The 24,980-nt window shown below is 47.8% G+C and overlaps 2 protein-coding genes across 4 annotated transcripts; one reads left to right on the forward strand and one right to left on the reverse strand.

The window, feature by feature from the left end:
* Window positions 1–7,185: 7,185 nt before the first annotated feature.
* LOC120656916 (cell differentiation protein rcd1-like) lies at window positions 7,186–20,304 on the forward strand. Of its 3 annotated transcripts, none has more exons than XM_039935146.1 (6): window positions 7,186–7,947; window positions 8,587–8,725; window positions 14,247–14,318; window positions 14,563–14,652; window positions 14,846–14,888; window positions 20,013–20,304. In XM_039935146.1, exons 3-6 carry the CDS (start codon window positions 14,256–14,258, stop codon window positions 20,207–20,209), a joined length of 393 nt encoding a protein of 130 aa, XP_039791080.1. In that variant the 5' UTR covers window positions 7,186–7,947; window positions 8,587–8,725; window positions 14,247–14,255; the 3' UTR covers window positions 20,210–20,304. The 3 variants fall into 3 exon arrangements, with proteins under 3 accessions (XP_039791080.1, XP_039791081.1, XP_039791082.1); XM_039935147.1 differs by lacking the exon at window positions 8,587–8,725 and adding an exon at window positions 13,427–13,563; XM_039935148.1 differs by lacking the exon at window positions 8,587–8,725.
* Window positions 16,502–18,706, reverse strand: LOC120656918 (transcription factor EAT1-like). Its single transcript, XM_039935149.1, has 3 exons — window positions 17,681–18,706; window positions 16,700–17,119; window positions 16,502–16,597 (listed from the first exon to the last, which is right to left on the reverse strand). The coding sequence occupies exons 1-3, from the start codon at window positions 18,587–18,589 to the stop codon at window positions 16,502–16,504; spliced, it is 1,425 nt and encodes a 474-aa protein (XP_039791083.1). The 5' UTR covers window positions 18,590–18,706.
* Window positions 20,305–24,980: the final 4,676 nt, after the last annotated feature.

Raw genomic sequence — 24,980 nt, forward strand, 5'->3', positions numbered from 1 at the left:
GTGTCGCCCCGGCCCAAGGTAGGGGGGCGCACTGGGTTCCTTCCTCCCCTCTCTCTCCCTTTGCCCCACGCCTGCTCACCCCGAGCCACCCCTGCTCGCACCGCCCAAGGCCGCAGTTGTCCGCCGCGACCATGGCCGCCACGCTCACTCCTACAGGACCCCTTCTCCGAAATTGGAGAGGGGAATCGAACCCCCAAGCCTCCACCTCCTTTTTCCCCATGATCCCGGCCACCCTAGAGCCCCAGACCACCGGCCCAGGGCCGCCGCCGGTGAGCCCTCTCCCTCCCCTGTTCCTCAGCGCGTGGGGAGGAAGAAGATAGGGCATATTAGCCCATAACCCCCTCCCCTTTCTCCTATTTAATTAAGAACCCTCCACCCTTTTGGAACTTTCCAAAAGAAACCCTTTCAACAATTCTATTTCAAAATAAACCCATCCCTCATAAAAACTTAATTCTAAATAGACCCCTGACCTTTCCAGAATGACCCTGACATTTCCAAAAATTGTAAACAGGCTCCTGCCTTCTCGAGATTAATTACAAACAGGTCCCTGGACCCCTGTTTAACCCCTAAACCATCCTGTAACCTATCATTTCATGCGCCAAACGACCTCGGATCTACCCAAAACTTTACCACGCCCCTCATGACATAATTTTGTCCATGCCATTAAGAAAGCACCCAAAAATATCACTCCTATCTCCATATCTGAATTATTTCTGAATCGAGCTCAACGATAAAGCTTTTATTTCTTTTTCTTGATTGTGTGTTTGTTTGTATGCGTCGTAGACCACGGTGTGAATGAAGGAGAGCCCGTTGATGAGCAGTACTGCGAGCCAGCGAACGAGGACCAGTTCCACGACCCCGAGCCCGAAGGACCTCCCCAAAGGCTTCGAAGACGGCAAGTTCAATCCCATCCTTTGATGCATGCTTTTGTCCTAGTTTTTATAAACACAACCTATTGGCCTGTTTTATAAAATTGCATATGTTTTGCCTGCTGAAAACACGGTTGGATAGCCACCCCTTGATTTGTTATAACCATTCCTTGACCACCTAGATTAATGTCTGATTTTGTTTGGACGTTAATCGCTGCTAGAACGCTTAGGAGCTTATACTCAATACATCTATTTTATAAAAGGAAAATGTGTGAGTTTGTGGGAAGGGATAAAAGTGGATTTTCGAAAGATGAGTCTAGACGGGATGGATGGCATTTCGGTATGATTTGCCGTTTGGTGTGCTCGTGCCGGAGTGGTAGGGCAAGGAAGGGAGATATCCATCTTGTCACAACTAAGGACCGAGTTGGTGTGTCATCTCACCTAACTCCACTATCGTGCAAACCACTCGATCGTTGAACAGGCAACGGCTTAGCATAAATCCCACTAGTTAGTCTGATAGCCATCAGGAGAGCTGAGAGCAACGGGTGACTAAGGAAAAGAGATAAGCCCCGTGTGACTTATGCCCCGGTTAAACCTAGGTGAAAGGTCGATGACCTCTTGGTGCATCCCGTGATGGCTAGTCAGGTCTAGCTATGGTGGGTAATGGCTTTGTTGGGATCTGCACCGACACTAAGGTGATCGAGTTGCGGTACCCCGCTTGTGGGTAAAGTTGCACACCTCTGCAGAGTTAATAATCTATTCGAATAGTCGTGCCCACGGTACTGGGCGAGTTACGGTGTGGTCACATAACTAGTGTTTATTGTGGGATGGGTTGGTGTGAGTTGTTTCGGAAATGTGTCCGTCAGTTTTGCCGTGTGCTACGACGGATGAGGAGTCCGGTAGCAGCTTAAAACCTGGATCCAGTGTGGATCAACCCTTTGTGTTACTCGGTATAAGAAAACTAGTTTTGAAAATCCTTACTTTCAAATGAACCCTTGCATGAAATGTTGCTTTCCGCAAAAGTAAACCTAACCTTATCCTTGAATTACCCTGTGCATGATACTCTGTTTATTCCCCCTCCGTGGGTGTGGTTGGACTTGCTGAGTACGTTTGTACTCACCCCATTTTTAAATTTTATAGAAGAAGATCCAGACTTCGTTCCGGACGACATCGAGTAGGGTACCGTCCTGCACCCAGCCTTGCCTGTGGATTAAGGTCACCCGCAGGAGATGCCGCATGGCGCAAGACTCTGATGACCTTCTTTTTGTATTTAATATCGTTGCATGCGTGTGGATTGTAATCCTCGCGATAGTGGCGCTTCTCTGCTCACTACCGCGTAGAGTTGTACGGTAATGAACCATCTGATGTAATAAATGTGTCATCAGCCTCCCGGGACTGATATTTGTAACACATTTAAGTCTTCTCTTATGAGGGGACGCTTCAGGCAGGGGCCTAGATGTAATTATATTTGTATAGTGGAGGGGTTTGTTTTCAGCAATATGGAATGGGAGGGGCTTCTTTGCAAAAGGATTATAGAGAGTTGGGGGTTCTAATTGGAAAAGGGGAGAGGACAGGGGGCTAAGGGCAAAATGCCCTTTCTTCTGCCTCCTCCCTCCCGTGAAACAGATGAGGGGAGGGGCGGCAGCGCGGACGCCGATTCCGGTGGTCCAGGGGGCGGCGGCGGCCAGGAGGGAGGGGAAAAGGGAGAGGGAGTCGAGAGGAATCGATTCCCCCACTCACCACGTGCTGGGGCGGCGTGAGGAGGCGGGGCCATGAGGGCCAGCGGCGGCGGGCAGAGGCACCCCTGGTGGCGGTGCAGCGAGGCCGGGGAGGGGGCGCGCGGTGGCGAGGGCGGTGGTGGTGGCCGAGAGCTGCGCGGAGGCCCTATTTATAGCTCGGCAGCCATTAATGGCGCTTGGAGTCGTCGTGGCGTCGCGGAGTGGCGGCGCAATTCGCGGCGGCGGTACGGAGCGATGGGATGGGTCTGGCAGAGGCCGAGCGGCGCGCCGGGCATCCCGGGTGCGTGTGGAGCGCGTGGGAACAGGGCGAGAGTGCGTGGCTCTGCTCGCTGGCGGATGCGAGAGCTCAGGCGTCGAGGCGGGCAAACGGGTACGGCGGTGCAGGCGGGGTAGGTAGGGGCGGCCGCCAGTGGAGGGGAGGTGGCCGGTGGTGGCGCTTGGCGCTGCCGAGCTTGCTCGGCCCGTGCAGCGCGTGCGGGAAAGGGGAGAGGGAGAGAGAAGGAAGAAAGAAGGAGGAGAAAAAGAAAAGGAGAAAAAAAAGAGAGGAGAAGAAAAAGGAGAAGAGAGGGAGGCGTCGGTGGGATTCGCGGCGGCGGTCGGCCACGCGCGTGAGCTGCGGCGTTCGGCCGGGAAGCATGCATGCGGATCAAGAAAGAACAGAGAGACGGGATTGTGATTAGTACTGGTGTCGGGGCGGCGGATCGCCGGAAAATGATTTCAGGAGATTGGTCTCGGACAGAAAAGATTTTCAAACGATTTGAGCTCAACGACGAAAAAGATCTTGAAACTAATCTTTAGCGAATGATTTATTTTGGTGATTTTTTTGGGATGTTACGACACCACAGCTCAGGTTGACCGAACACCGCAGCATAGGTTGCCACCGGAGCCGCTACCGCCGCACCTTGATGCGGGCCGGCCACGGAAGGTGCCGCGGCCGCCGCGATGTATTTTTATTCTTAAAACAAAGGTTCTATCCTCCCACTATAGCCATGTGTTTATATAGCAAATAACAATCGTGGAGTTTGCCTCTCACATCAATACACTTCGTCTATTTGAGATGGACATTGGTGTTTTTTTTAGGTATTTGTAAAAGGATGATGGGAAATATATTTATTCTCGAAATACTCTCAACTTGAAATTTGAAAGAATCTTTACAATCGAAAGCTGGGTTCATTCCTTAGCACCAGAGCGGGCCACGTCGCGGCCTAGCCTCGGCCCACATCGCGGCCTAGCCTCGGCCATCTGATCGAGCACGCAGACGGCTCATATCGTGCGTTTCCTGCTCGTTTTGCAAAAAAACACTCTCGAACTTCAACGAAATCAACCCTCTTGTCTCAGGAACTTTTGCAAAAAAGCCCTCTCTATCCATCAAAATCAACACGCAGCCCAGCCTTCAAAGTTCGGAGAAATTTGCAAAGAGAACCTTAAGTTTTCATGAAATTAATCCGTCGTCCCATTCTTCTCTTAGGATTCTTTTAGAAAAGACCCTTGGATTTTAATTAAATCTAACCACGACTCATTTCATTCGTTACTTCTACACGAGCAACATTATACGCATAAATTGAACACCAAAACACGATGAAATAAAAAGTTGTTCAATATAATCAAAACTTCAAAAACTACAACCTTATTATAGAGCAAATTTTAAAATTAAAAATACTTTGCATAAATACTTACATACTACCTGTTGCTCCTACGATTTGAACACCCAAACGACTTCAAATCAAAAGGTTATTATATAGTACAATTTCACATTCATTGATCCGAATAAATATTTACGTAGGATCCATTCTACCTATGATTTGGACATTGAAACATCTTGACTTAAATAAAGATTCGAATACAAATTCTAAAATAAACGATAACAAAAGAATACTACAAATAAAACTAATAAATATAGTAAAAATGATAGTTTCATTTCTATATCTAAAATAATATTATACTTAAATAATAAATAATTGAGTCATGACAATAGAGAGAAAGAAATATAAGCCAGAATGTAGCTAATAACCAACTTACTTCGAAACTACAAGCACATAGCTTACGTAACAAAACAACACTTGCATTTAAAAACAAATACTCGAGCTAATCTGCTCTACGTTAATTACATACTGGTACAATAACTTGGCTGCATCAAAAAGTGTTCAATACAACAGTTACTCATAATTTTAAAATCTACAGCTTTGTTATATAACAATTTCATATTCAAAGCGCTTCTAAAAAAAGTTTAGAATATAAAAATTGCTCAAAATTCCAAAACCTAAAGCTTTGCTACACAACAAAATTGTAAATCAAAAGTATTTCCATAATTTGTTAAACACATAGGATCCTATTTTGCTAAATAAAATATTGTACTGCCGTTAGTCTATAGCTTCAAACATAAGATCCTATTTTGCTTAAAAAAATATCATACCACCATTTTTCTATGGCTCCATATAGTAACACTACAACAACACGATATATTTTAATATATCCGCTACTTTCTTAAAAAATAATTTTATCCCTCCTTTCACCACAAAAAAAAGAAAAAATATCATAGACTCATTTTGCTACCCAAAATAATATACGGAGTACTACTTAAATAATAGTGTCACAACAATAGAATGCCCAAAATTATATACCAAGTGCAACAAGAACTCTAGTCCATGACACCTATGCACAAATAAATTTTACATTTGCCTGCGTACAATAATAATTACTATATGCATGAACTAAAGTCCGCATCAACTATAGTACTACTACGACGTGAGATACATGCCCCGTTGTTGTGGGTCTTTTCTAGTTTTACATTTGATTTTGGAATTAAGAATGACTTTTTATTTCTTATTTTCTTTTTAAAATTGTCGTCTTTGATTTTAGCCTGACAATGATGATATCGTAGTTGATCACTCGCTTGACAGTTAGCACAGAGCCATTGTTGTAGCTTGACGACCTGAGCAGTGGGTGGGGCTGAGTGGCAAGGGGCGTACTCTAACGAGATGAGAACCATCGACCATATATCATGCCAGATGATAAGGGCGGTGAGGTGCGGTTGTGGCGACGTGGTAGCAGCGGCGAGATGCTGGATCTTGACTATTTAGATTGATTGTAAGAAGTATTTGTTTGAAGAGAGAGGTTGGATGAGATAATTCCATCTCTTATTTTCAGAATGGAGTGATTTTATTCTTGTGTTTGGAGGAATAGATACTCATTTGATCCCAGACTTGGAGGGATCAACGACGAAGGGTTCGCGAACACCGTAACTATTGAATCCGTTTGTAAGTTTCTCTTCTCTATCTCTACTACTACTAGCTTATTTAGTTTCCAAAATTTTTTCCACGCTACAATAATTTAAAATATTTGACCACTAATTAAGAGTATTAAATGTGAATAATTAATAAAACTCATTCCATAACCCCAGGCAAAATCGCAAGAAGAATCTAATGAACCTAATTATGCAATGATTAGATAATGTCATGCTACAGTAAACAATATCTAATGATATTTAATTAGGCTTAATAGATTTGTCTCGAGATTTCTCATACACCCATGTAATTAGTTTATAATTAGTATATATTTAATACTCCTAATTAGTCTATATCTATGCTATAAAAGTTGAAATAATTGAAAATATTTCTCATCAAAATTAGGTCCACCGTACCCCTCACGAAGACCCCATTTGTCAGGCCAAAAGGCTTGACCAAAGGGAGGGGGAGATTGGTTTCGTCAATATTTCCACCAAAATCCTATTACTTTTTACACCATTAATTTTCTATACTATAAAAGTTGAAACAATTGAAAACATTTCTCACCAAGGTTAGGTCCACTGTACCAAAAGGCTTGACCAAAGGGAGGGGGAGATTGGTTTCGTCAATGTTTCCACCAAAATCCTATTACTTTTTACACCATCAATTTTCTATGCTATAAAAGTTGAAACAATTAAAAACATTTCTTACCAAGATTAGGTCCACTGTACCCCTCACGGAGGCCCCACTTGTCAGGCCAAAAGGCTTGACCAAAGGGAGGGGGAGATTGGTTTCGTCAATGTTTCCACCAAAATCCTATTACTTTTTACACCATTAATTTTCTATACCCACCTCTTGTACCCACATATTACTTTTCTTTAGCATACACATATTTTTCTTTGCACATACATTGACCCATAATTCACATCATGTTTTCTTTTGGAAGGATAATAATTGACATCATTGTTTATGAAACAAAAAGAAAGACATGTATTAATGTATTATTTTCCTTTAATATACATATACTTTCTTTTGCACATACGTTAACCTATCGTTCACGTTATTTTTTCTTTTTGGAAGGATAATAATTGACATTATGTTTATGTTTATGGAATGAAAAGAAAGACGTGTATTATTTTTTAGAAAGAAAATAAATAACATAAATTTTTAATGGAAGAAAAATTAAATACATACCTGTGTCACGTACATCTTTATCCAAAATTTTTTGTCCAACTAAACAAATTGTAGTATCCTCGTCTCCCTGTGGCTCGGCCTCCCCGCCAACTTCGTATCTCGTCCATCCGATCAATCTCCGTTGGATCTGCACCGCCCACCACCTCCTCCCGACCCCCACCCACGCGCCTCCCACCCCGCGCGTACGGGGGTTCCTCTCTGCCGACCCCGCCGCCATCCCCCGTGCTCCCACGCCCAGATCGCCGCCGCACCGCTGCGGCGCTGCGCCACCTCGGGAGGACGGAAGGACGCCGCCGCGCCGCCTCGGGTCGACAACGCCGTCCCGCCGCGGTCGGGTCGACAACGCCGCTCGTCCCTGCACTACCGTCGCTCGAGCCAAGCACTTTGACAACGCCGGCCTTCCCCGCTTGATCCCCAGCGCTCCGCCTTCGCCGTCCGCCGTCTGCGAGCGCTTCTCTCACCGGCTGCAGGCCGTCCCGCGCTCGCGGGGGTCTTTGTCCCCGGCCGCGCGCCCGACTCGCGAACGCAGGAGCAAGAAGAAGCTCAAAACCAGCGCCGCCACTTCCGGAACCATCGGCGGCCGAGGATGACGCTGACGACTTCCTTCCAGCTAGGCTGTGGCGGTGAGAAGAGGCCGGTGGCACTTGGATTTGAAGAGGAACGAATCGAGCAGCACTGTTGCTTGGCTGAGAGGAGCAAAGGTGAGTGAGGAAGAGAGGGAGACTGCTCGATGGTGGATGTGCAGAGGAAGATAGGAGAGATTAGCGACGAGACAAACAGACAGAGATTGAAGGAACAAATTGCTACTGGTGTTTGGATTGGAGGTGCTCGATTAACTTGCTGCATCTCGGTGGAAGTGACTGAAGAGAGAGGAAAGGGATTGGTGCTTGGATTGAGCTGCAGGCTACTGATCGAGGGAAGGTAAAAGCCTCTATATATTATACTAAGAAATGTCGGCAATTTTGGTGTCGCCACTGCAATTGAAATACACGATTCAGTTTGTTGATATGGAGTAGTTCTGAACAGAGTCCTCCTTTTGAATGGATGCATCAGTTTATTACACAAATTCAGACAATGGAAACACAACATTATTTTGCTTTGCCAATGAATTAACAGATTTACTCCATAGCTAGATGATAATTTATAGAGTTAGTATATTACTTTGCGAGTCCGCATGACCATTCGATAGCTTCTGGCTGCATGTCAAGAATACATCTCCCTTATTCACCTATGCTTTGGACATTTTTCTGTTCCAAACAGTGATTGATGGCTGAACGACACTCTATAGGACCAATAAAACAAATGGACAAGAATATCTAAAATGAGGATATCTTAGGATAAGATGCACGATAGCTGAACTATAGCTGCTGGTTGCTCTGATGGTCAACCGCCGATGTTCGATTATATTTTGTGGTTCCTTGATCCTTGCTTGAGTGGATACTGGATAGCCTATATGTTTGCCTGTACTATCTACTGATTTTAAGAGTGCTTAAATTCTATTTTACTTGATGGCTATAGTACTGCATGTTAGCTCTCCCTCAAGCTGCACCTCTTGTGCAGGGCCCTCAGCTCACACACACACAGGCACACTGGTGGTGGAAGAAGAAGAGATGAAGAGAAGCAAAGGAAGACACGAAGTGTTGCTGCTTAATCTTGTGAGCTGCAGCTGCTCTCCTCTTTATAGACACACTTGGTCAAGGTGAGAATTTACAAGGCATGGCTCTATAGTACAATGCAGCCATGACTATTACATGCTATAGCTATCTACTGTTATCATGCTGCAATTAGCAGCTGCTACTATACACAATAGTCTTTGCCGCCCAAACTTGAAGTGGCAGCCTTGACTAAGGAGGAGCTAGAGCCCCTACCAGCATAGAACCTAGACAAGCTAGAGCATGGGTAATTATCTAACAATTCTTCTCCTAATTGCACTGCTTTTGCTTGATCTCCTCAACACCAATCTTGGTCCTCAACTCTGTGAGTCAAATGCGCCCAAGTGGCTTGGTGAGGATGTCCCCGAGCTGTCGAGCTGTCTCGACGTACTCGAGCTTGATCTGTCCTCCATCGACACAATCACGGATGAAATGGAACTTGGTGTCGATGTGCTTGCTTCTGTCATGGAGGACAGGGTTCTTTGCCAAAGCAATGGCGGACTTGTTGTCCACCATGAGCACAGGCGCGCAGGGCTTCTCCTTGATCACCTCCTGCAGCAGCCTGCTGAGCCAAACTCCCTGACAGCACGCCGTCGCCGCTGCAATGTACTCGGCTTCACATGTGCTCAGCGCGACCACCCTTTGCTTCTGCGACTGCCAGGAGATGGGGCAACCGTCGAGGAAGAACAGAACTCCGGACGTGCTCTTTCGACCATCGACGTCCCCGGCCATGTCGCTGTCACTGAACCCAGTCAGCTCCAGCCCAGCCCCTCTCTGCCTTGGGTAGACGATGCCGTACCCAATGGTCCCTGCCACGTAGCGGAGGAGCTTCTTGACGGCGGCAGAGTGGTCCTCACGCGGATCCTCCATGAATCGACCAAGATAGCCGACGACGAACATAATATCCGGCCGAGTGTGCGTGAGGTAGCGCAGCCCGCCAATGATGCTGCGGTACTGCGTCGCATCCACCTTCTCCGCCGTGCTCTCCTTTGAGAGCTTGATCTTTTCATCCATGGGTGTCTGACATGGCTTGCATCCGCTCAGACCACCCCGCTCGACCAGCTTTCGAGCATACGAGCTCTGGCGGAGCGTGATCGCGTCCCTCCCCTGCTCCACCTCAATGCCGAGGTAGTAGGTGAGCAAGCCGAGGTCACTCATGCGGAATCAACCCTTCATCTTGTGCTTGAAGCCGTCGATGTCGCGCTGCTCCGACCCGGTGATGATTAGGTCGTCGATGTACACGCCGACGATCAGACGCCCGCGCTCCGTGGACTTGCCGTAGAGCGCATGCTCGGTGGGGCACTTGGAGAAGCCGAGGGACGCCAATGTCGCGTCCAGCTTGGAGTTCCAAGCCCTCGGGGCCTGCCGCAGCCCGTACAAGGCCTTGTGCAGGCGGAGCACCTTGTGTTCGCCGCCAGCGACGGCGAACCCCGGCGGCTGCTGCACGTACAACTCCTCCTCCAGCTCGCCGTTGAGGAAGGCAGACTTCACATCAAGATGATGGACGCGCCAGTTCCTCGTCACCGCTAGAGCCAGCAGCAGGCGCACAGACTCCATGCGCGCCACCGGTGCAAAGACTTCCTCGAAGTTGATGCCCTCGCGCTGCACGAATCCTTTGGCAACCAGCCGCACCTTGTGCCGCATCACCTCGCCGTGCTCGTTGCGTTTCACCTTGAACGCCCACTTGAGCCCAATCGGCCGGCAACTGGCCGGCGGATCCACCAGCTCCCAGGTGCGATTCTCCTCTACCGCCGCCATCTCTTCCAGCATCGCCGCCCGCCATCATGCCTCCTGCTCTGCGGCGGCGAAGCTTGGTGGCTCCTCTGCGCAGCCAAGATGCAGCTCGAGATCGTCCAGCTCCCGAGCCGCCTGCCCGGGTGGATTTGAGTCACTGACGAGATCGTCCACCGCGCGAAATCGGAGAAGCTCGCCGGAGTAATCGGCATCGATGTTCGGGGAGGCGCTCGGCGGAGGTGTGACGAAGCGGTGTTCGTTGCGGCGGAGATCGGAGTCCCCTGCCCTGCGGGCGATCCCGGCGCGACTTCCCCTGTTTCCGAAACAGGGGAGCCCAAAATAGGGGATCCTCTGCCTGGACTTGCCGCCGCTATCGAGGGTGTCCCCTGCGCCTCGCTCGAGGGTGCCCCCTGTGCTGCTCTCGAGGGTGTCCCTTGTGCCTCGCTCGAGGGTGCCCCCTGTGCCGCTCTCGAGGGTGTTGCTTCCCCTTCGTCGTGAGCCAGCTCCTCCGCACTGGAGTACACCGTGTCCTCGACAATGAAGGAGCTGCTCAAGCCGCCTGCTCCAGCTTCCCCGGTCGCCGTTTTGCCCCAATTCCATGCCGCCGCCTCGTCGAAGACGACGTCGCGGGACACGACCACCTTGTCGCTGGCCGGGTCGTAGAGCCGGTAAGCCTTACTCCCGCGCTCGTACCCCAGGAACACCATGGGAGTGCTCCTGTCTTCCAGCTTGGCGAGGTTGGGCTTCGTCTTCTTCACGTGCCCGACGCAGTCGAATGTCCTGAGGAAGGACACGTCCGGCTTCCTCCCGTGCCAGGCCTCGAATGGCGTTGTGCCCTCCAAGGTCCAAGCTCTTGGTGGGCGTGCGGTTCAGGATGAACACCGCCGTGCTCACCGCCTCGCCTCAGAACGCCGCCGGCATCTTCTTGGCCTTCAGCATGCTCCTTGCCATGCCGACCACCGTCTGGTTCCTCCTCTCGACGACGCCGTTCTGCTGCGGCGAGTACGGCGCCGTGAGGTGGCGTTCCACGCCTTGTCCAGCGCAGTAGAGGCCGAATTCGACCGAGGTGAACTCGCCGCCGCGATCTGTCCGCAGCACGCGCAGTTTCTTCCCCGTCTCCGTCTCCACCTGTGCCTGGAACTCCTTGATTGCCGCCGACGCCTCGTCCTTGCTCGACAGGAGGTGCAGCCACATGAAGCGGCTGTAATCATCCACCAGCAGCAGAAAATAGCGCCGCTCGCCGTGCGTTGCCGGCGTGATTGGCCCGCAGAGGTCGCCGTGGACGAGCTCGAGGGTGTCCCCGGCGCTGTAGCTCGCCTTCTTGGGGAATGGCAGCCTCTTCTGATTCCCGGCAAGGCAGCTGTCGCACAGATCGCCGGCGTGCTCGATCAGCGGCAGCCCTTGCACCATGCCTCGCCGCGCCATCCTGGCCAGAGCATCAAAGCTCAGATGGCCAAATCGTGCGTGCCAGCGCCATGCCTCGTCGTCACAGCGCGTCGCTAGGCACACCGGGCGCGCAATGCGCAGCGCCAGTGTGTAGAGGCGATTCCTGCCGCGCTCGACCTTGGCAAGCAACTTTCGCTCGCGGTCCTTGATCCGGAGCACGTCGCCGTCTATCAGCACTTGGCAGCCACGCTCGTCGAGCTGGCCAATGCTGACAATGTTGCTCCGGAGCTTGGGGATTTAGTACACATCTGTCAGCACCTTGTGCACACCGGCCTTGCACTGGAACACGATCGTGCCGCGCCCCCTGATGTCGACGCCGGAGTTGTCCCCGAACTTCACGGTGCCGACGACTCCGGTGTCGAGCTCGAAGAAGGCCGCGCGGTTCCCAGTCATGTGGTTGCTCGCGCCGGTGTCGAGGTACCACAACTCCTTTGTTTCCTCTGTTTTTTCTGAGGTTGACCCGCGCGCGCCGCTCGTCAAGCACGACGCTCCCGCCGCGGTCCTCTGCCTCAGTGTTGATGGCGCAGACCTGCGCCATGAGCAGCGCAGGCTCTTCCTCGTCATCCTGGGCGAGATGCGCCCGCTCCTGGCGCCGCGGCTTCTTGCAGTCGCGGGCCCAGTGCCCGATCTTGCCGCAGTTGCGGCACCGATCCTTGTCAGCGGCGCGGTCGCCGCCGTCCTTGCCGGCGCCCTCCGCCTTCCGCCGTGGCTTCCCGCGCCGCCTGCCGCGCGTACCGCCTCCGCCGCCGCCGCGCGAGGCAGAGGAGCCCCCCCTGCTTCCTCTCGCGCACGCGCGCCGCCCACTGCTCCTCCATGAGCAGCAGCTGGCCGCCAGCGGTCGTGCGGGCGGGTGCCTCCCCGCGTTCCTCGACCACCTTGAGCCGCCCGGTGACGTCCTCGATCGAGAGCGTGCTCATGTCGAGCAGCGTCTCGATCGAGAGCGCAATCTGCGCGAACCGGGGCGGCACGATGCGCAGGTACTTCACCACCGCCTCCTCCTCGTCGATGACGACGCCGACCTGCGCGAGCTGGCTCACCAGCGTGGAGAGCCGCAGTGTGAAGTCCTCGATGGCCTTGCCGTCGCGGAACGCGATGGCCTCGTACTCCCGCTGGAGCTGCTGCGCCTTCGCCTTGCCCACACGGTCGCCGCTCGGCCTCATCGTTTCCAAGCTCTCCCACGCCTCCTTGGCGGAGTTCTTGGCGCCGAGCGTGACGACGTACTCGGTCGGCACCGACTTGAGGATGACCTCCATGGCGGACTGGTCGTCTTATTTATCAGCGGCGCCCACGGTTACCGCCACCCACAGGCGCCTCGCCTTGAGCATCACCCTCATCAGCACCACCCACTCGGCATAGTTTGTGCGAGTGAGCATGGGGTACTGCGCGCCGCTGACATCCCGCAACGTCTTCTTCACGACGTACGTCGTCTCGCCACGACCACGTCCACGTCGCTCCGGGGAACGCCCACGCCCGCGCCCTCGATCCAGGGAAGCCATGGCCACCAGGCTCTCAACTCAAGCTCTGATACCACTTGTTAGCTCTCCCTCAAGGCTGCCCCTCTTGTGCAGGGCCCTCAGCTCACACACACAGGCACACTGGAGGTGGAAGAAGAAGAGATGAAGAGAAGCAGAGGAAGACACGAAATGTTGCTGCTTAATGTTGTGAGCTGCAGCTGCTCTCCTCTTTATAGACACACTTGGTCAAGGTGAGAATTTACAAGGCATGGCTCTATAGTACAATGCAGCCATGACTATTACATGCTACAGCTATCTACTGTTACCATGCTGCAACTAGCAGCTGCTACTATACGCAATAGTCTTTGCCGCCCAAACTTGAAGTGGCAGCCTTGACTAAGAAGGAGCTAGAGCCCCTACCAGCATAGAACCTAGACAAGCTAGAGCATGGGTAATTATCTAACACTGCACATGATAATGATGGAAATGTTTGCATTTACTATCTACCGATTTTACAGCGTGCTTAAATTCTCTTTTACTTGATGGCTGTAGACTGTACATGATAATGATGGAAAATCTTGAAGTGCTGGTGGTTCATTGCGTCTACTTGACAACATTTTAGTTGCAATTTAAGAGTTTGTTTGCAGAATGGATGTGTTTTGTTTTAAAAAATACTTTTAGTAAATTTGCCAAACAAGTATTATTTCCCTTTATATGCATATTAGCATGCTGAATGCCGAGTTACATGCTGTTATTGATTTTCTAAGGTGTGAAGGGTATGGACTCATTCCAAAGTAAATCGTTGTCATTCTGTAGCTGATCGATTCAGCAGTGACAGTAGTAGGTGCAAGTTCAGTCATTAGCATGACACATCGTGTATGGAGGCAGCAATTTCAAATTTAGTATGTAATATTTTTTTGAAACTATTTTTCAGAGAAGGGAGATGTTTCCAGATTTGGCTCCACTGATGTGGCACTCTTTTGGCACAATGATTGTGCTGCTACAGGTATGTAGCAACCCTTGTGCTCTTCTGTGCATACTTATAGTATGATCAAGCTTAATACTAATAGGAGCTTTGAGTGTATTCTGTCATGTTCTGTTTCCATGATCAGTCTGTTATGTTAGTCATTCCCGATTCAATCCTTGAGTTCATGGCTGTATCAGTTTTCTTACTATATGTTTGTGAAGTTTAAACCAATTTGGTCAGCCTTTTGGTCTTATTTAGTATGTCTGGCTACTTGAAAAAACAGGAAATGGTGTCATTCTACCCTGCACTTTCACCCCCTACGTTATCTGCAAGTGTATCGAACAGAGCCTGCAACGTTCTTGCACTTCTTCAGGTATGTTTTTAGGAACAGTTGGGTTTCATAGCAGAAAAGTTGGCTGCTGGTTGCAACCATTTACCATCCCATGACATCGCAATAATTTACTGAAAAGGGCATTTTCTTCTGTTTCTTGTTGATCATTTTAAGCTACCAACTTTATATTTAGTAACGTATGTTCTATTCATCTCCTCTCCTAAACTTGTTGCAGTCTGTTGCTTCACACCCTGAGACCAGGATCCCCTTCTTAAAAGGTAATGACTAATTATCATTACCCTTTGTATGTTCCAAACAGTGATTGATCGGCTGAACGACACTCGATAGGACCAATAAAACATATGGACAAGAATATCTAAAATGAGGATATCTTAGGATAAGATGCATGATAGCTGAACTATAGCTGCTGGTTGCTCTGATGGTCGACCACCGATGTTCGATTATATTTTGTGGTTCCTTGATCCTTGCTTGAGTGGATACTGGATAGCCTATATGTTTGCTTGTACTATCTACTGATTTTACAGAGTGCTTAAATTCTCTTTTACTTGAATTAAGTGAGAAGTGCCTTGAGCCTCCACTTATATATACTTAACATCTAGTGAAAAGTATACCATAGTCTTAAATTTGTACGCATCTCACATTATAGCGAGGATTTTATTTCTGCCTTAAATGAATTCAAACCATGCTGACAGTCATTATTTGCTCCAGAAGATATTGAAATAAAAAAGATTGTTTTAGCTACAAAAGATATTGAAAGAAAAGAATTAATATGTGTACCAGAAAGTTTGTGCAGGGTTTTAATTTAAATATCATTTGTTTGGAAGAGCTGTTATCTCGTGTAAATTCTATATGCCCGTTGCAATGCAAGTGTCATTATCTAGTAAAAAAACCTCCCATTCCCTTGTATCTTCCTTCGCGCTGCAGACGGCAGACCCCCCTCCTCTTCCCTTCCGCATGCCTGCCCGCCACCGCCGTCCTTGCAGCGCTGACGCCCGCCATTGCTCCCATCGAATTGAAGTCCTAGCAAATCGCTAATTGATGCTCGAGGTCCCACTGCCCGTGCAAGTGATTTGCTAATAGGTGCATGCCCAATGATAATCGTTTTGCTTTGTCCGCACTTTGCTTGGATCTTGTCCTGTTATCGATCTTAAATTGTTTTTTTGCAAGCAATTGATTTGCTCGGTAGTCAATTGACATCTCGCCCGGTGCATACACCTCGCAGCAGCGCCGCTCACTGCTGCCCGCGAGCCTGCGCCCTGAGGTAGCACCGCCCCGCCATGCACGACTGCACGAGCGATCTCCTCGAGACGTCGTCTGCATCAGGAGCGTGATGGATTGGGCGACTGAAGGAGAAACCCACACAGTAGTTCTGTGCATTACGAGGTAAGGATCTCAGCACGCACAAACAATTTATACCACAGTTGTGTCATAACTCCAAGATAATTTTTACATGGACCTTAGTTTATTTTAGTGAATTTATAGTGACTTCATTGAATTGAGATGTAGCATACCAGGCAAATAAACATGTTCACGAGACCTGAGCCTGACGTATGTAAGTTGGCTAGTGGAATCGATCTGCTATGTATGTCCAGAAAAAAATGATTCAAAAGAATAAAGTATCGTGTGGCAATGTCGGCAAATGCTGAATAAGAAGCACCACATATTCTAGCACGAGTGTTGAAAGTGAACAGAAAATAAGGCAAGGAGTTAAACCATGAACTAGTTGTCAAGAAAAATTTGTAGCAGATATTAAAGACATAGTCTCAACAATTCCTGCAGCCCTTCACAAATAAGCCAGCACCTTATCAATAGATGCTAAACAATAGACCAGCATGGACCGTAGTCTAAGTAAAAATCACGACAGATACGGCTAGTTGAAGATATTAAGAGCCTGGTTTTTCATCTCCACAGCTTCAAGGAGCTTCTTAGCCACTGCACACGCATACACTGAGGAGCCCTTAGGTATCTGCACAGTATGAAGATATGAAGTATTATAATTAACGTTTATGCTATAGACACAGGGAGAAGGATCTGGAACCAACTTTCAATAAAGAAATTTGTTGTTTACCTTTGTATTGAACATAAATATATGATGATCTCCTACAATTCCCGCAACGACATGGATGAGATCAAGACGGAACTCCTCTAGAACCTTTGCAGCACTAAGTAAAGAGTTGGCCCTCTTCTTCTGTGTGAACTTGATGTTTATTTCATCATCAACTATGCGGACATCAACATCACATTCCTTGGACCTCCTTTGAATCCAGGAGCTCCTTATAGCCCCATTCATCTGATTGTTTTGATCATCACTCAATAGCTGCATTGAAGAGCTTTCCCCATCATCAGCTGCCTCATCATCCAACTTCAGCATCTTCCTCCTGTCAGTGCTGTTCCTCTTCTTTTCTACTAGGATCTTCAGTTCTTTTACTGTTCTATTAAGCTCATTGATGTATTCAATGGCATCTCCAACTATAGAAGCCCTATCATTCTGAAGAACAGTTTTCCAAAAATTATAGCATCTCATTCACTAGGAATACAAATACAATAAATGTAAATTTAGGCAAGAAAACAATATTTTATTGTGCTTGGTCATGGTTAATCTTAAGTTTGTGTAACAGAACAGAAATTTTCATATCTCACACAAACTATATAATTACATTCTATTTTGTTTGATGTTGATACTAAAGATTAATTTACGTGATTCTGTCCACTAAAAACTCAATAATTACCCAACATAATTTCCATGATCTACCTTCCTCCACATACTTGAAGAACCAGTACCATTTTTCTTGAGAAACAGATTTCATAAGTGTTCACCAGCAATGAAAACATCTTTAAGAAACTACCTTTTTTTTATCATATATGTATGATTGAGTGTGCCTTTTTCCCTTTTGGGGGGGGGGGGGGGGCGGTCTGGATTGATATGCATTGGAATCCCATTATATCCTGAACCAATGTAACTTACTGAATATTCTAGATTATCCATATGATTGTGCAAATTTTTCTGTAATGTGAGGGAAAAAATTGTACATGGAAAAGTTAGGAAAACCTTAGTAGGGTTTGGGAATAGTGATCTTAAAGCCCCATACTTCACATTTAGCTGCTCCCTCCTTTCTCTTTCAGTTGCAAAGTTAGCTTTTCCCTTGCCCTTGCCAAACCCACCTTTGCGTCTTCTACTCCCCAGTATTGGACTATCGAACTGCCTCTCATCTATCTCCTGGAAAATATTTCCTGAGACCCCTGGCACCCTGATCATTCCATCTCTCTCATCATCACTGGTAAATAACCCATAGTTCTGTGGCAGTGAATGATAGAGATCCTTCAACATATGAGATTGAGTAGCTTGATAACCTAATGGTAGAGTTGAATCGCTGAACATCATTCCACTTTCATGAATTGCTATTCCTGGAAGGTCATTGTTCATGTTCAAATGATTGACCATGTTTTGTGCTGGATCACCAAAGATATGTTCTGTTGAAGGAAATTCAGGATTCAAACTGCACTTTTGGGTCTGTAGAGAATTCAGAAGATCATGTGCAGTTGCATAAGTGCCACTTTGATATGATGCAGCATCATAGTCCAGGATCTGTTGTTCCACAGTTATGTTATGCGGACCTTCTCTTATCTGGCTCCTGAGGATATGATTGTGGACACCATAGATAGAAGGAACCAAATTTGCAGTTTCTACTGGAGCAACTTCTTGTATCATGTGGCCACTATGGTCCTGCTCCATGTCAATCCCAAGCTGGTTTTTAATATGGTCAATCACCCTTGCAGGCTCAGAGGTAAGATTGGCTGGATTGGAGTGGTCTTCTATGGAAAAGGGGGCGAGTCTGAAGTTCTGTTGTTCTTCATTTGTATTGTCATAGATGGAAGATTGGGAAGGATCGTGGATCATTGATCCTTCCATGAGAATATGATCATGGGAACCATTAAAATAGCCTCCACCAGCAATCATTTTGGCCCCGGTCACCTTCACTCAAGATCTAAAAAGAACACATCATTTAGGGCCTAATAAGCAACATTTAAGTATCTAGAGTAGCAAAACATTAGGAAGCAAAGCAGGATATGAAACCAATTAACAAAAATAGCAGTCGCATGCTAGAAGTGAACCAGTTTGAATCTGAAATTGACAAAACTATTAGCTGGTGCACATATATTGAGGGAAAAGATGACTCAACCTGTATGAAACAGCGATACAGTTGATTAGGCAGAGAAGATTGCAGCCGTCCTAGTCGGTTGGATTGTTTGAGAGGAAGAGAATGCGTAAGGTTTAAGCTAGGCAATCTGTTTCTCTCATTTCCGTGTGGAGAAGTTTTATTAGCACATTGGATGAGACAGGAAACCTTTTTGCTTCCTTAAGACCCAACAAACTCCCTTGTGTATTTATGTGCTCCCTACTCCTAAAAATATGAATCTTGCTAATTTGTGCTTCAACTACCAAGCTCAACATTAATCAGCAGAAACAGACTAGTATAAGTATAGACAATGACCAAAGTGCCCTCTACCTTGCAATAATTGAAGAGGTGGTGTTTTTAAAGCTCGAAGAAAATACTCATAATTAAGCAAAACATTTTTGTTATTTGGATTCACACATTGTTTCTTCAAGTTGGTATAAAGAAGCAGACAGATTTGATCTGGCTCTTGCATCATGCTAGTAGCACTAAGAACTGAAAGTAAATAGAAGGGAATAATACCAAGTTTATTTTGAGAGATTGAATGGAGGGAAAATTGCTCAGAAACTAGTTTTGAAAACCATCTTTGAGAGGTACTTAGAGTGTGCTGCCAAAAATATACATACACAAAGGCCATGGTAAAAGGCAAACTGAAATTGGCATGTAGAGGCGCCAGCACGAAAATTTGGTTGTCATGTAAAATTGATGAGCAAATAACAGAACATGTCAATATCAACACCAATCATTTCCTGAAAGTTTATCTTGAATATTCTAAGAAGAGGTCAAAGTGAAGAATTATCAGATCATTATCATTGAGAACTGTCATAAGAAAGACGGAAAACTCACACTCTTTGAACTTGGGCATCTTTGCTGTTATCCATGCCATAGGAAGTTGGGAAATGCAAGTCATGCCTTCTCCATTCTTACGTATTTTATGAACATTGTGCTGTATGCTGTACTGTGCTTACAGAAACTAAAAGGACAAGTCCAACTACCTGAAACACCAGACAAATGCAATGGTAGTCATAACCTGGCATCACTGCATAGATCCTAATCATAGTATCATGTCATGCTTGAATGTCTTTGCGCAACACTTTGACCCAGTAGATTTTAACGGTTCACATTCCTGCAGTTCTTTGTATTTCCCTTATAATATATGTGCTAGGTAGAGACTGTCTGAACTACAACTCTGAACATATATTTCAGGAACACAACACGCTTCTTTATTGCTGGGTACAGAATGTGGCAACTGTGAAAAAAACAGCCTGCAACCTCTATCAAATCCATTTTCAAGAGGGAGGGGCCTCCTTTCAGAAAGCAGGAGAAATAGAGTAATAGATCTCATCTCCCATGCATGCTTGTACCTGCGATTAGCTTTGTACGGTGATGGACCTTACTGTTAGCGCGCCCCACCTAGCCAATCCGACCATTAAAACCCAGGTGTTATAGTGGGAGGGGTGGGGGCTTTTATCCATAGTCTATCATTCCTCCTACGGCGTGCGAGCCCGGCGTAGCCCGCAGCAGGTTCTAGTGCCCGGCGTAGCCCGCAGCAGGTCTCAGCACACGAGAGGCGCAGGGGAAATCGCGCAGCAGAAATGCGTGGCCGGGTGGGTTCGAACCCGGGACCTCGGCTCTGGTACCATATTAGCGCGCCCCACCTAGTGTAACACCCGGTTTATAAAAGAACATAAACCGAGCAATCATATACGTGCCAGGATCAAGTCACACGTATATACAACAGAATGAACAGTATATCATAGCACATATCACGTAAAAGATATAATAAAGCGAATACAAATGTTATTTATTACATTAATGACAAAATGTCTGATACAGCGGAAGCGAAGTACAAATACGATAAAAGAACTCTCCGAAGCTGAGCAGGGCGCCACAGGGACGTCGACTGGGAGACGAACGCCTAGAAGTCCTCGTAGTCCTGGTAGCGCTGAGCGAACTCCCTCGTGTCGGCAGGAACTGAGCAGCAGTAGCGTAACCAAGAGGAAAAAGTAGAGAAGAGGCAAGAGTGAGTACACAACTTGTACTCAACAAGTATGACACAAACTACGAGGCTCTAAGGTTGGCTGACTCAACTGCATTAGCTTTTAAGTGTTGGCAAAATTTTATTAAAGCTATTTACTACGAGTTGATGAATTACCATTAACCCAGTTACATAGTAATTAATCAGGATTAATCATGCTACTACTGAGAACCAAACCAAAACCAAGCCACCAAGGTAACTCCGAGAGGCACCTCCCTCGTCGGAAGGAGACAACCCCACTAATCAAAAGGATGATCTGGGCCGCTCATAACCGTGAGCACGGCTAGTATACCAGTTTTACACTCTGCAGAGGTTGCACATCTTTACCCACAAGTCGTGAGCTACGCCAGTTGTTCATCACACTTCCTTAGGTGAGATGACTAGCAAACTCACTACGAGGCCGTTACAAAGGACACGTTGGTAAGGTGTAACCGCTAAGGATTCAGTCAATGCAACGATGGTGCCCACCTCGAGGGGGTACAAGACACACAGACCAGCCTCGTAGCCTGACCACCATTGAAGCTCGACTCCCCTCTTGCCCCGCAGGTAAGTTACTCCCGAACCAAAATGACCTAATTAGTAAGCCAAGACCGTCCCATTCCAGTCTTGTGGTAGCGCTGTTGTCCCAGGTTGTCGCTCTATGAACCGGTCCTTATGGAGAGTGGCCAACCCAGCAGTAAGCACCGTGCTGGCCCCCTAAACCATGTTTCTAACAAACCAATTTTAACGAGACGTGAACCACTCAAGCCACACAGAGGGTCACTCTCAGAATTAAGTTGCATATATCATTAATCAATTTAATTAAAGAGGACCATTATGTGTTATAGCGCAACAACCCAGCACAACTAACCAAAAAAAATACAACCCAAAGGTATATATAAAGGATATAAAGTGGCTAGGAAATCCTTATAGACATACAGTATTAAAATGCAGTATGAAATTGTATTTAAAAGTGATAGGTTGTTCATGTTATACTTGCCTTCCTCGTACTGCTCCTGCTGCTGCTCAAAGTGCTCAGAAGACGGCTGCTCCGGGTACTGGTACTGGGGCTCCTCAGATGGATCAACGTCTACTCACGAACACATGGCCAAAACAATGCACAATAATAAGCATACAAGCAAACACTAACAAAAACTAGGAAACAGTACATCAATACACAAAAACAGCAAGAAAAACTAAGCCTAAACTGTTCTACTCGTTACAACAATCGCGTGGATATAAAGAACGCTAAAATCGGAGCTAAAACGCATAAACTAGGCCTAAAACAAGGTTCAGGGGCTTATATGCGATAAAAACTAAGTTCCAGGGGGTTTTCTGCAAAAACCGAGGACTAAAATGTAATTAAACCTTAGTTACAAGGGCTAGCGTGCAAAAAGGCAAGGGCTGGGCGGCGGGTACTAATTCTAAGAAAGTCAGGGGGTCAACTGCTAAAAACAGGACCGATTTGTAAATACTTTTACACAGCTCAGGACGGCGGGTTGATTCAGCAAAAGACCGAGGGCTCTTTAGCAAAAAGACCAGGCCGAACCGGTATCTCCGGATATGGGCCGTTGGATCGCGATCTGAGGGCGCAGGGCGAAGGGCTGCGTCGATCTAATCTGGAGCGTCCATCTGAGATCGGGTGGTCAGGGGGGGTTCGGGCTCGTGGAGCGGCGGCGGGACGTCGCCGGAGCTCTGCTCCGCGGCGGCGCGTCGCCGGGGTTGGCTTTCCCGGCGTTCCTGGGCTCATTTTGGGCTGCGGGCTGGTGCAAAGGAACGAGGGCGGCGTGCGTAACCCACTGGGGGTTAAACTGGGTTCGAGGTGGTCCAGAGCGTGGAGCTCGTAGGCAATGGCGGCTCCGGCGGCGAGGCTCGCCGGCGTGAGGCGGTTCGGGGTCTCCAGGGGGGGCCACGGCTACCAAGGCTAGCGCAAAAGAGAGAGGGAAACAGGGTTTGGCTCACCGAGTGCTCGGATTGAAGGGAGGACCGGCGCAGGGTAGTCGGCGACGAGGACCCGCGGCGGCGCTAGGCGGAGCTTCGAGGACGGGCCGCTACTGGACGTCTCCGGCTTCAGGACTCCACGAAACGACGCGTGGTGCTCCTGCGAGGCCCGTGGAGGGGTCAGCGTGGCCTGAACCGAGCCAATGGCGGGGAATCGTGGCGGCGCAGAGAGCTCACCGTCGAGCGATGCAGGTGAAAATTCCGGCGATGTAGGGCCCGTTGTCGGTGATGGCGGCCGCGGGGAGGTTCCTGGGCGCGTGGCGGGGCTGTTGCGGTGGTTAGCGAGGGCTGGAAGGGCGCGGTGCGGCCGGTCCGTGGCGGCGCAGAGGACCTTGCGCGGCGGAAGGGGTGCGGAGCGAGGGGGAAAACGGCGCTCTAGGGTTCAGTGGCGGCTGTGGAGTTGAGATGGCGTACAGGGGCTGTGGGGGGCGAGTTAAAGTAGGCGTGCAGGGATCCGGGCGTCCGTGCCGTGGGGCGCGCGGGCGAGGATCTCGCCGGTAAACTCGGTTCGGTTAGCTCGCTGAGGAAGGAAGGGAGGTAGGGGATGGCGCCGACAGGTGGGCCAGGCGGGGCAGCGAGAGAGCGTGCCGCGGCACGGGCGGGGTAGCTGGCGTGCGGGACCAGGCCGTCAGTGAGAGAGAGGAAGAGAGGCGGGCCGGTTGGGAGCGGGCGCATGCGGCGCGGCTGAAAGCGGGAGTGCTGGGCCGCGCGTGAGGGAGAGGGTTGGGCCGCGCGTGAGGGAGAGGGTTGGGCCGCGGGGCAGGCCGGTCGGCCCGAGCGCGGGAAAGGGAAAAGAGAGCTGGGCCTGGGTTGGGTTGGTGGGCTTCCGGGATGGGGTTTGGGTTGGGTTGTTTTGGGTTTGGGTTTTCTTTTCTAAACCCTTTCCATTTCTATTTCTTTTCTAAATCTAAATCAAACAGAGTTTGAATTCAAATACAAATTTGAATTCAAACCACACTCAAATAATTAAAACCATGCACCAGCATGAATGCAACACCAGAATTTAAACCTATGATAAAATTTTAATTACTTAAGGAACAAAATTGAATTAAATGCCATACTAAACACAATAAACCTTAGAAATTTAAATAAAGCCAATTAAATTTATTATTAAAAGCTGAAATTTAAATTAGGGTGTTACACCTAGCCAACCCGACCATAAAAACACAGCATTGTTATATTGGTATACATGTTTAGAAATAAGATAATAACGCCTATCACTATTTATGTGAGGTAAAGCTACGGTACATTTATTACCTTATAGGAGGTAAGAGGCTAAATAAATCTGGACCCTTAAATTCGGAAAGATAAAACGAATTAATTAAAGGTAATAAAAGAAATTACCTGCATGCGGCCATGCAGATCCTGGGTGATCCGCTTATTTGGGTAAAACGCATGCGGCCATGCAGACATGCAGTGCAATCCGGTAGATTAATCATGGCTGGTTAGTGCACCAACAAACTATTGATGAATCACGTACTGTTTTTCAAGAAGTTGTCATATTGTGATTGATCCAAATACTACATACATATTTTAAAATGAAATGAATCAAAAGTATGCCTTTCAACTCATGTTAGAAAAAAATGATACAACTCACTCTCATCTCACATCTATTAAAAGATCATATTAGATCACTTTCTATATCCCTTCTTTTCAATAAATCCATATCATGAGATATGATTGATAATGTTCATGTGATGAGACGTAAAAAAAACAAATATGGTACATGCATAAGCGTGAGACACGATTGCCAGTGTGTGATATCTGATATGCATGTTACATGTCAATCTGTTCACGGGTGTGTGACGTGATTGGAGGGAGATAAATAAAAAAGTGTCACATCTCTCAATCTGGTCATGGGAATGATCGGCCACCCACGTACAATGAGGAAAAAAGCCAGAAATATTAGATCTCATCTGTTCTAATCATGCATGGAAGTTAGTTCTAATAGAAAAAAATTCTCTCTTTTCGGATTAAAACATAAAAATAAATATGACGGGGTGTGAACCCGGGACCTGACGGGCCTGACTTGCATAAGGGCAGCCCAACAAGTATCCTGGGCTGCACGCGGCGCAGCCCACCAACCAGCGTGGGCAGTTGCTTTCCTTCATAAGCCAACACGGCCGAGAGCCCGACCTCCAGCGACATGTCGAGGC

This window comes from Panicum virgatum, chromosome 1N (assembly GCF_016808335.1).
Source record: "Panicum virgatum strain AP13 chromosome 1N, P.virgatum_v5, whole genome shotgun sequence".
NCBI classification, from domain to species: Eukaryota; Viridiplantae; Streptophyta; class Magnoliopsida; order Poales; family Poaceae; genus Panicum; species Panicum virgatum.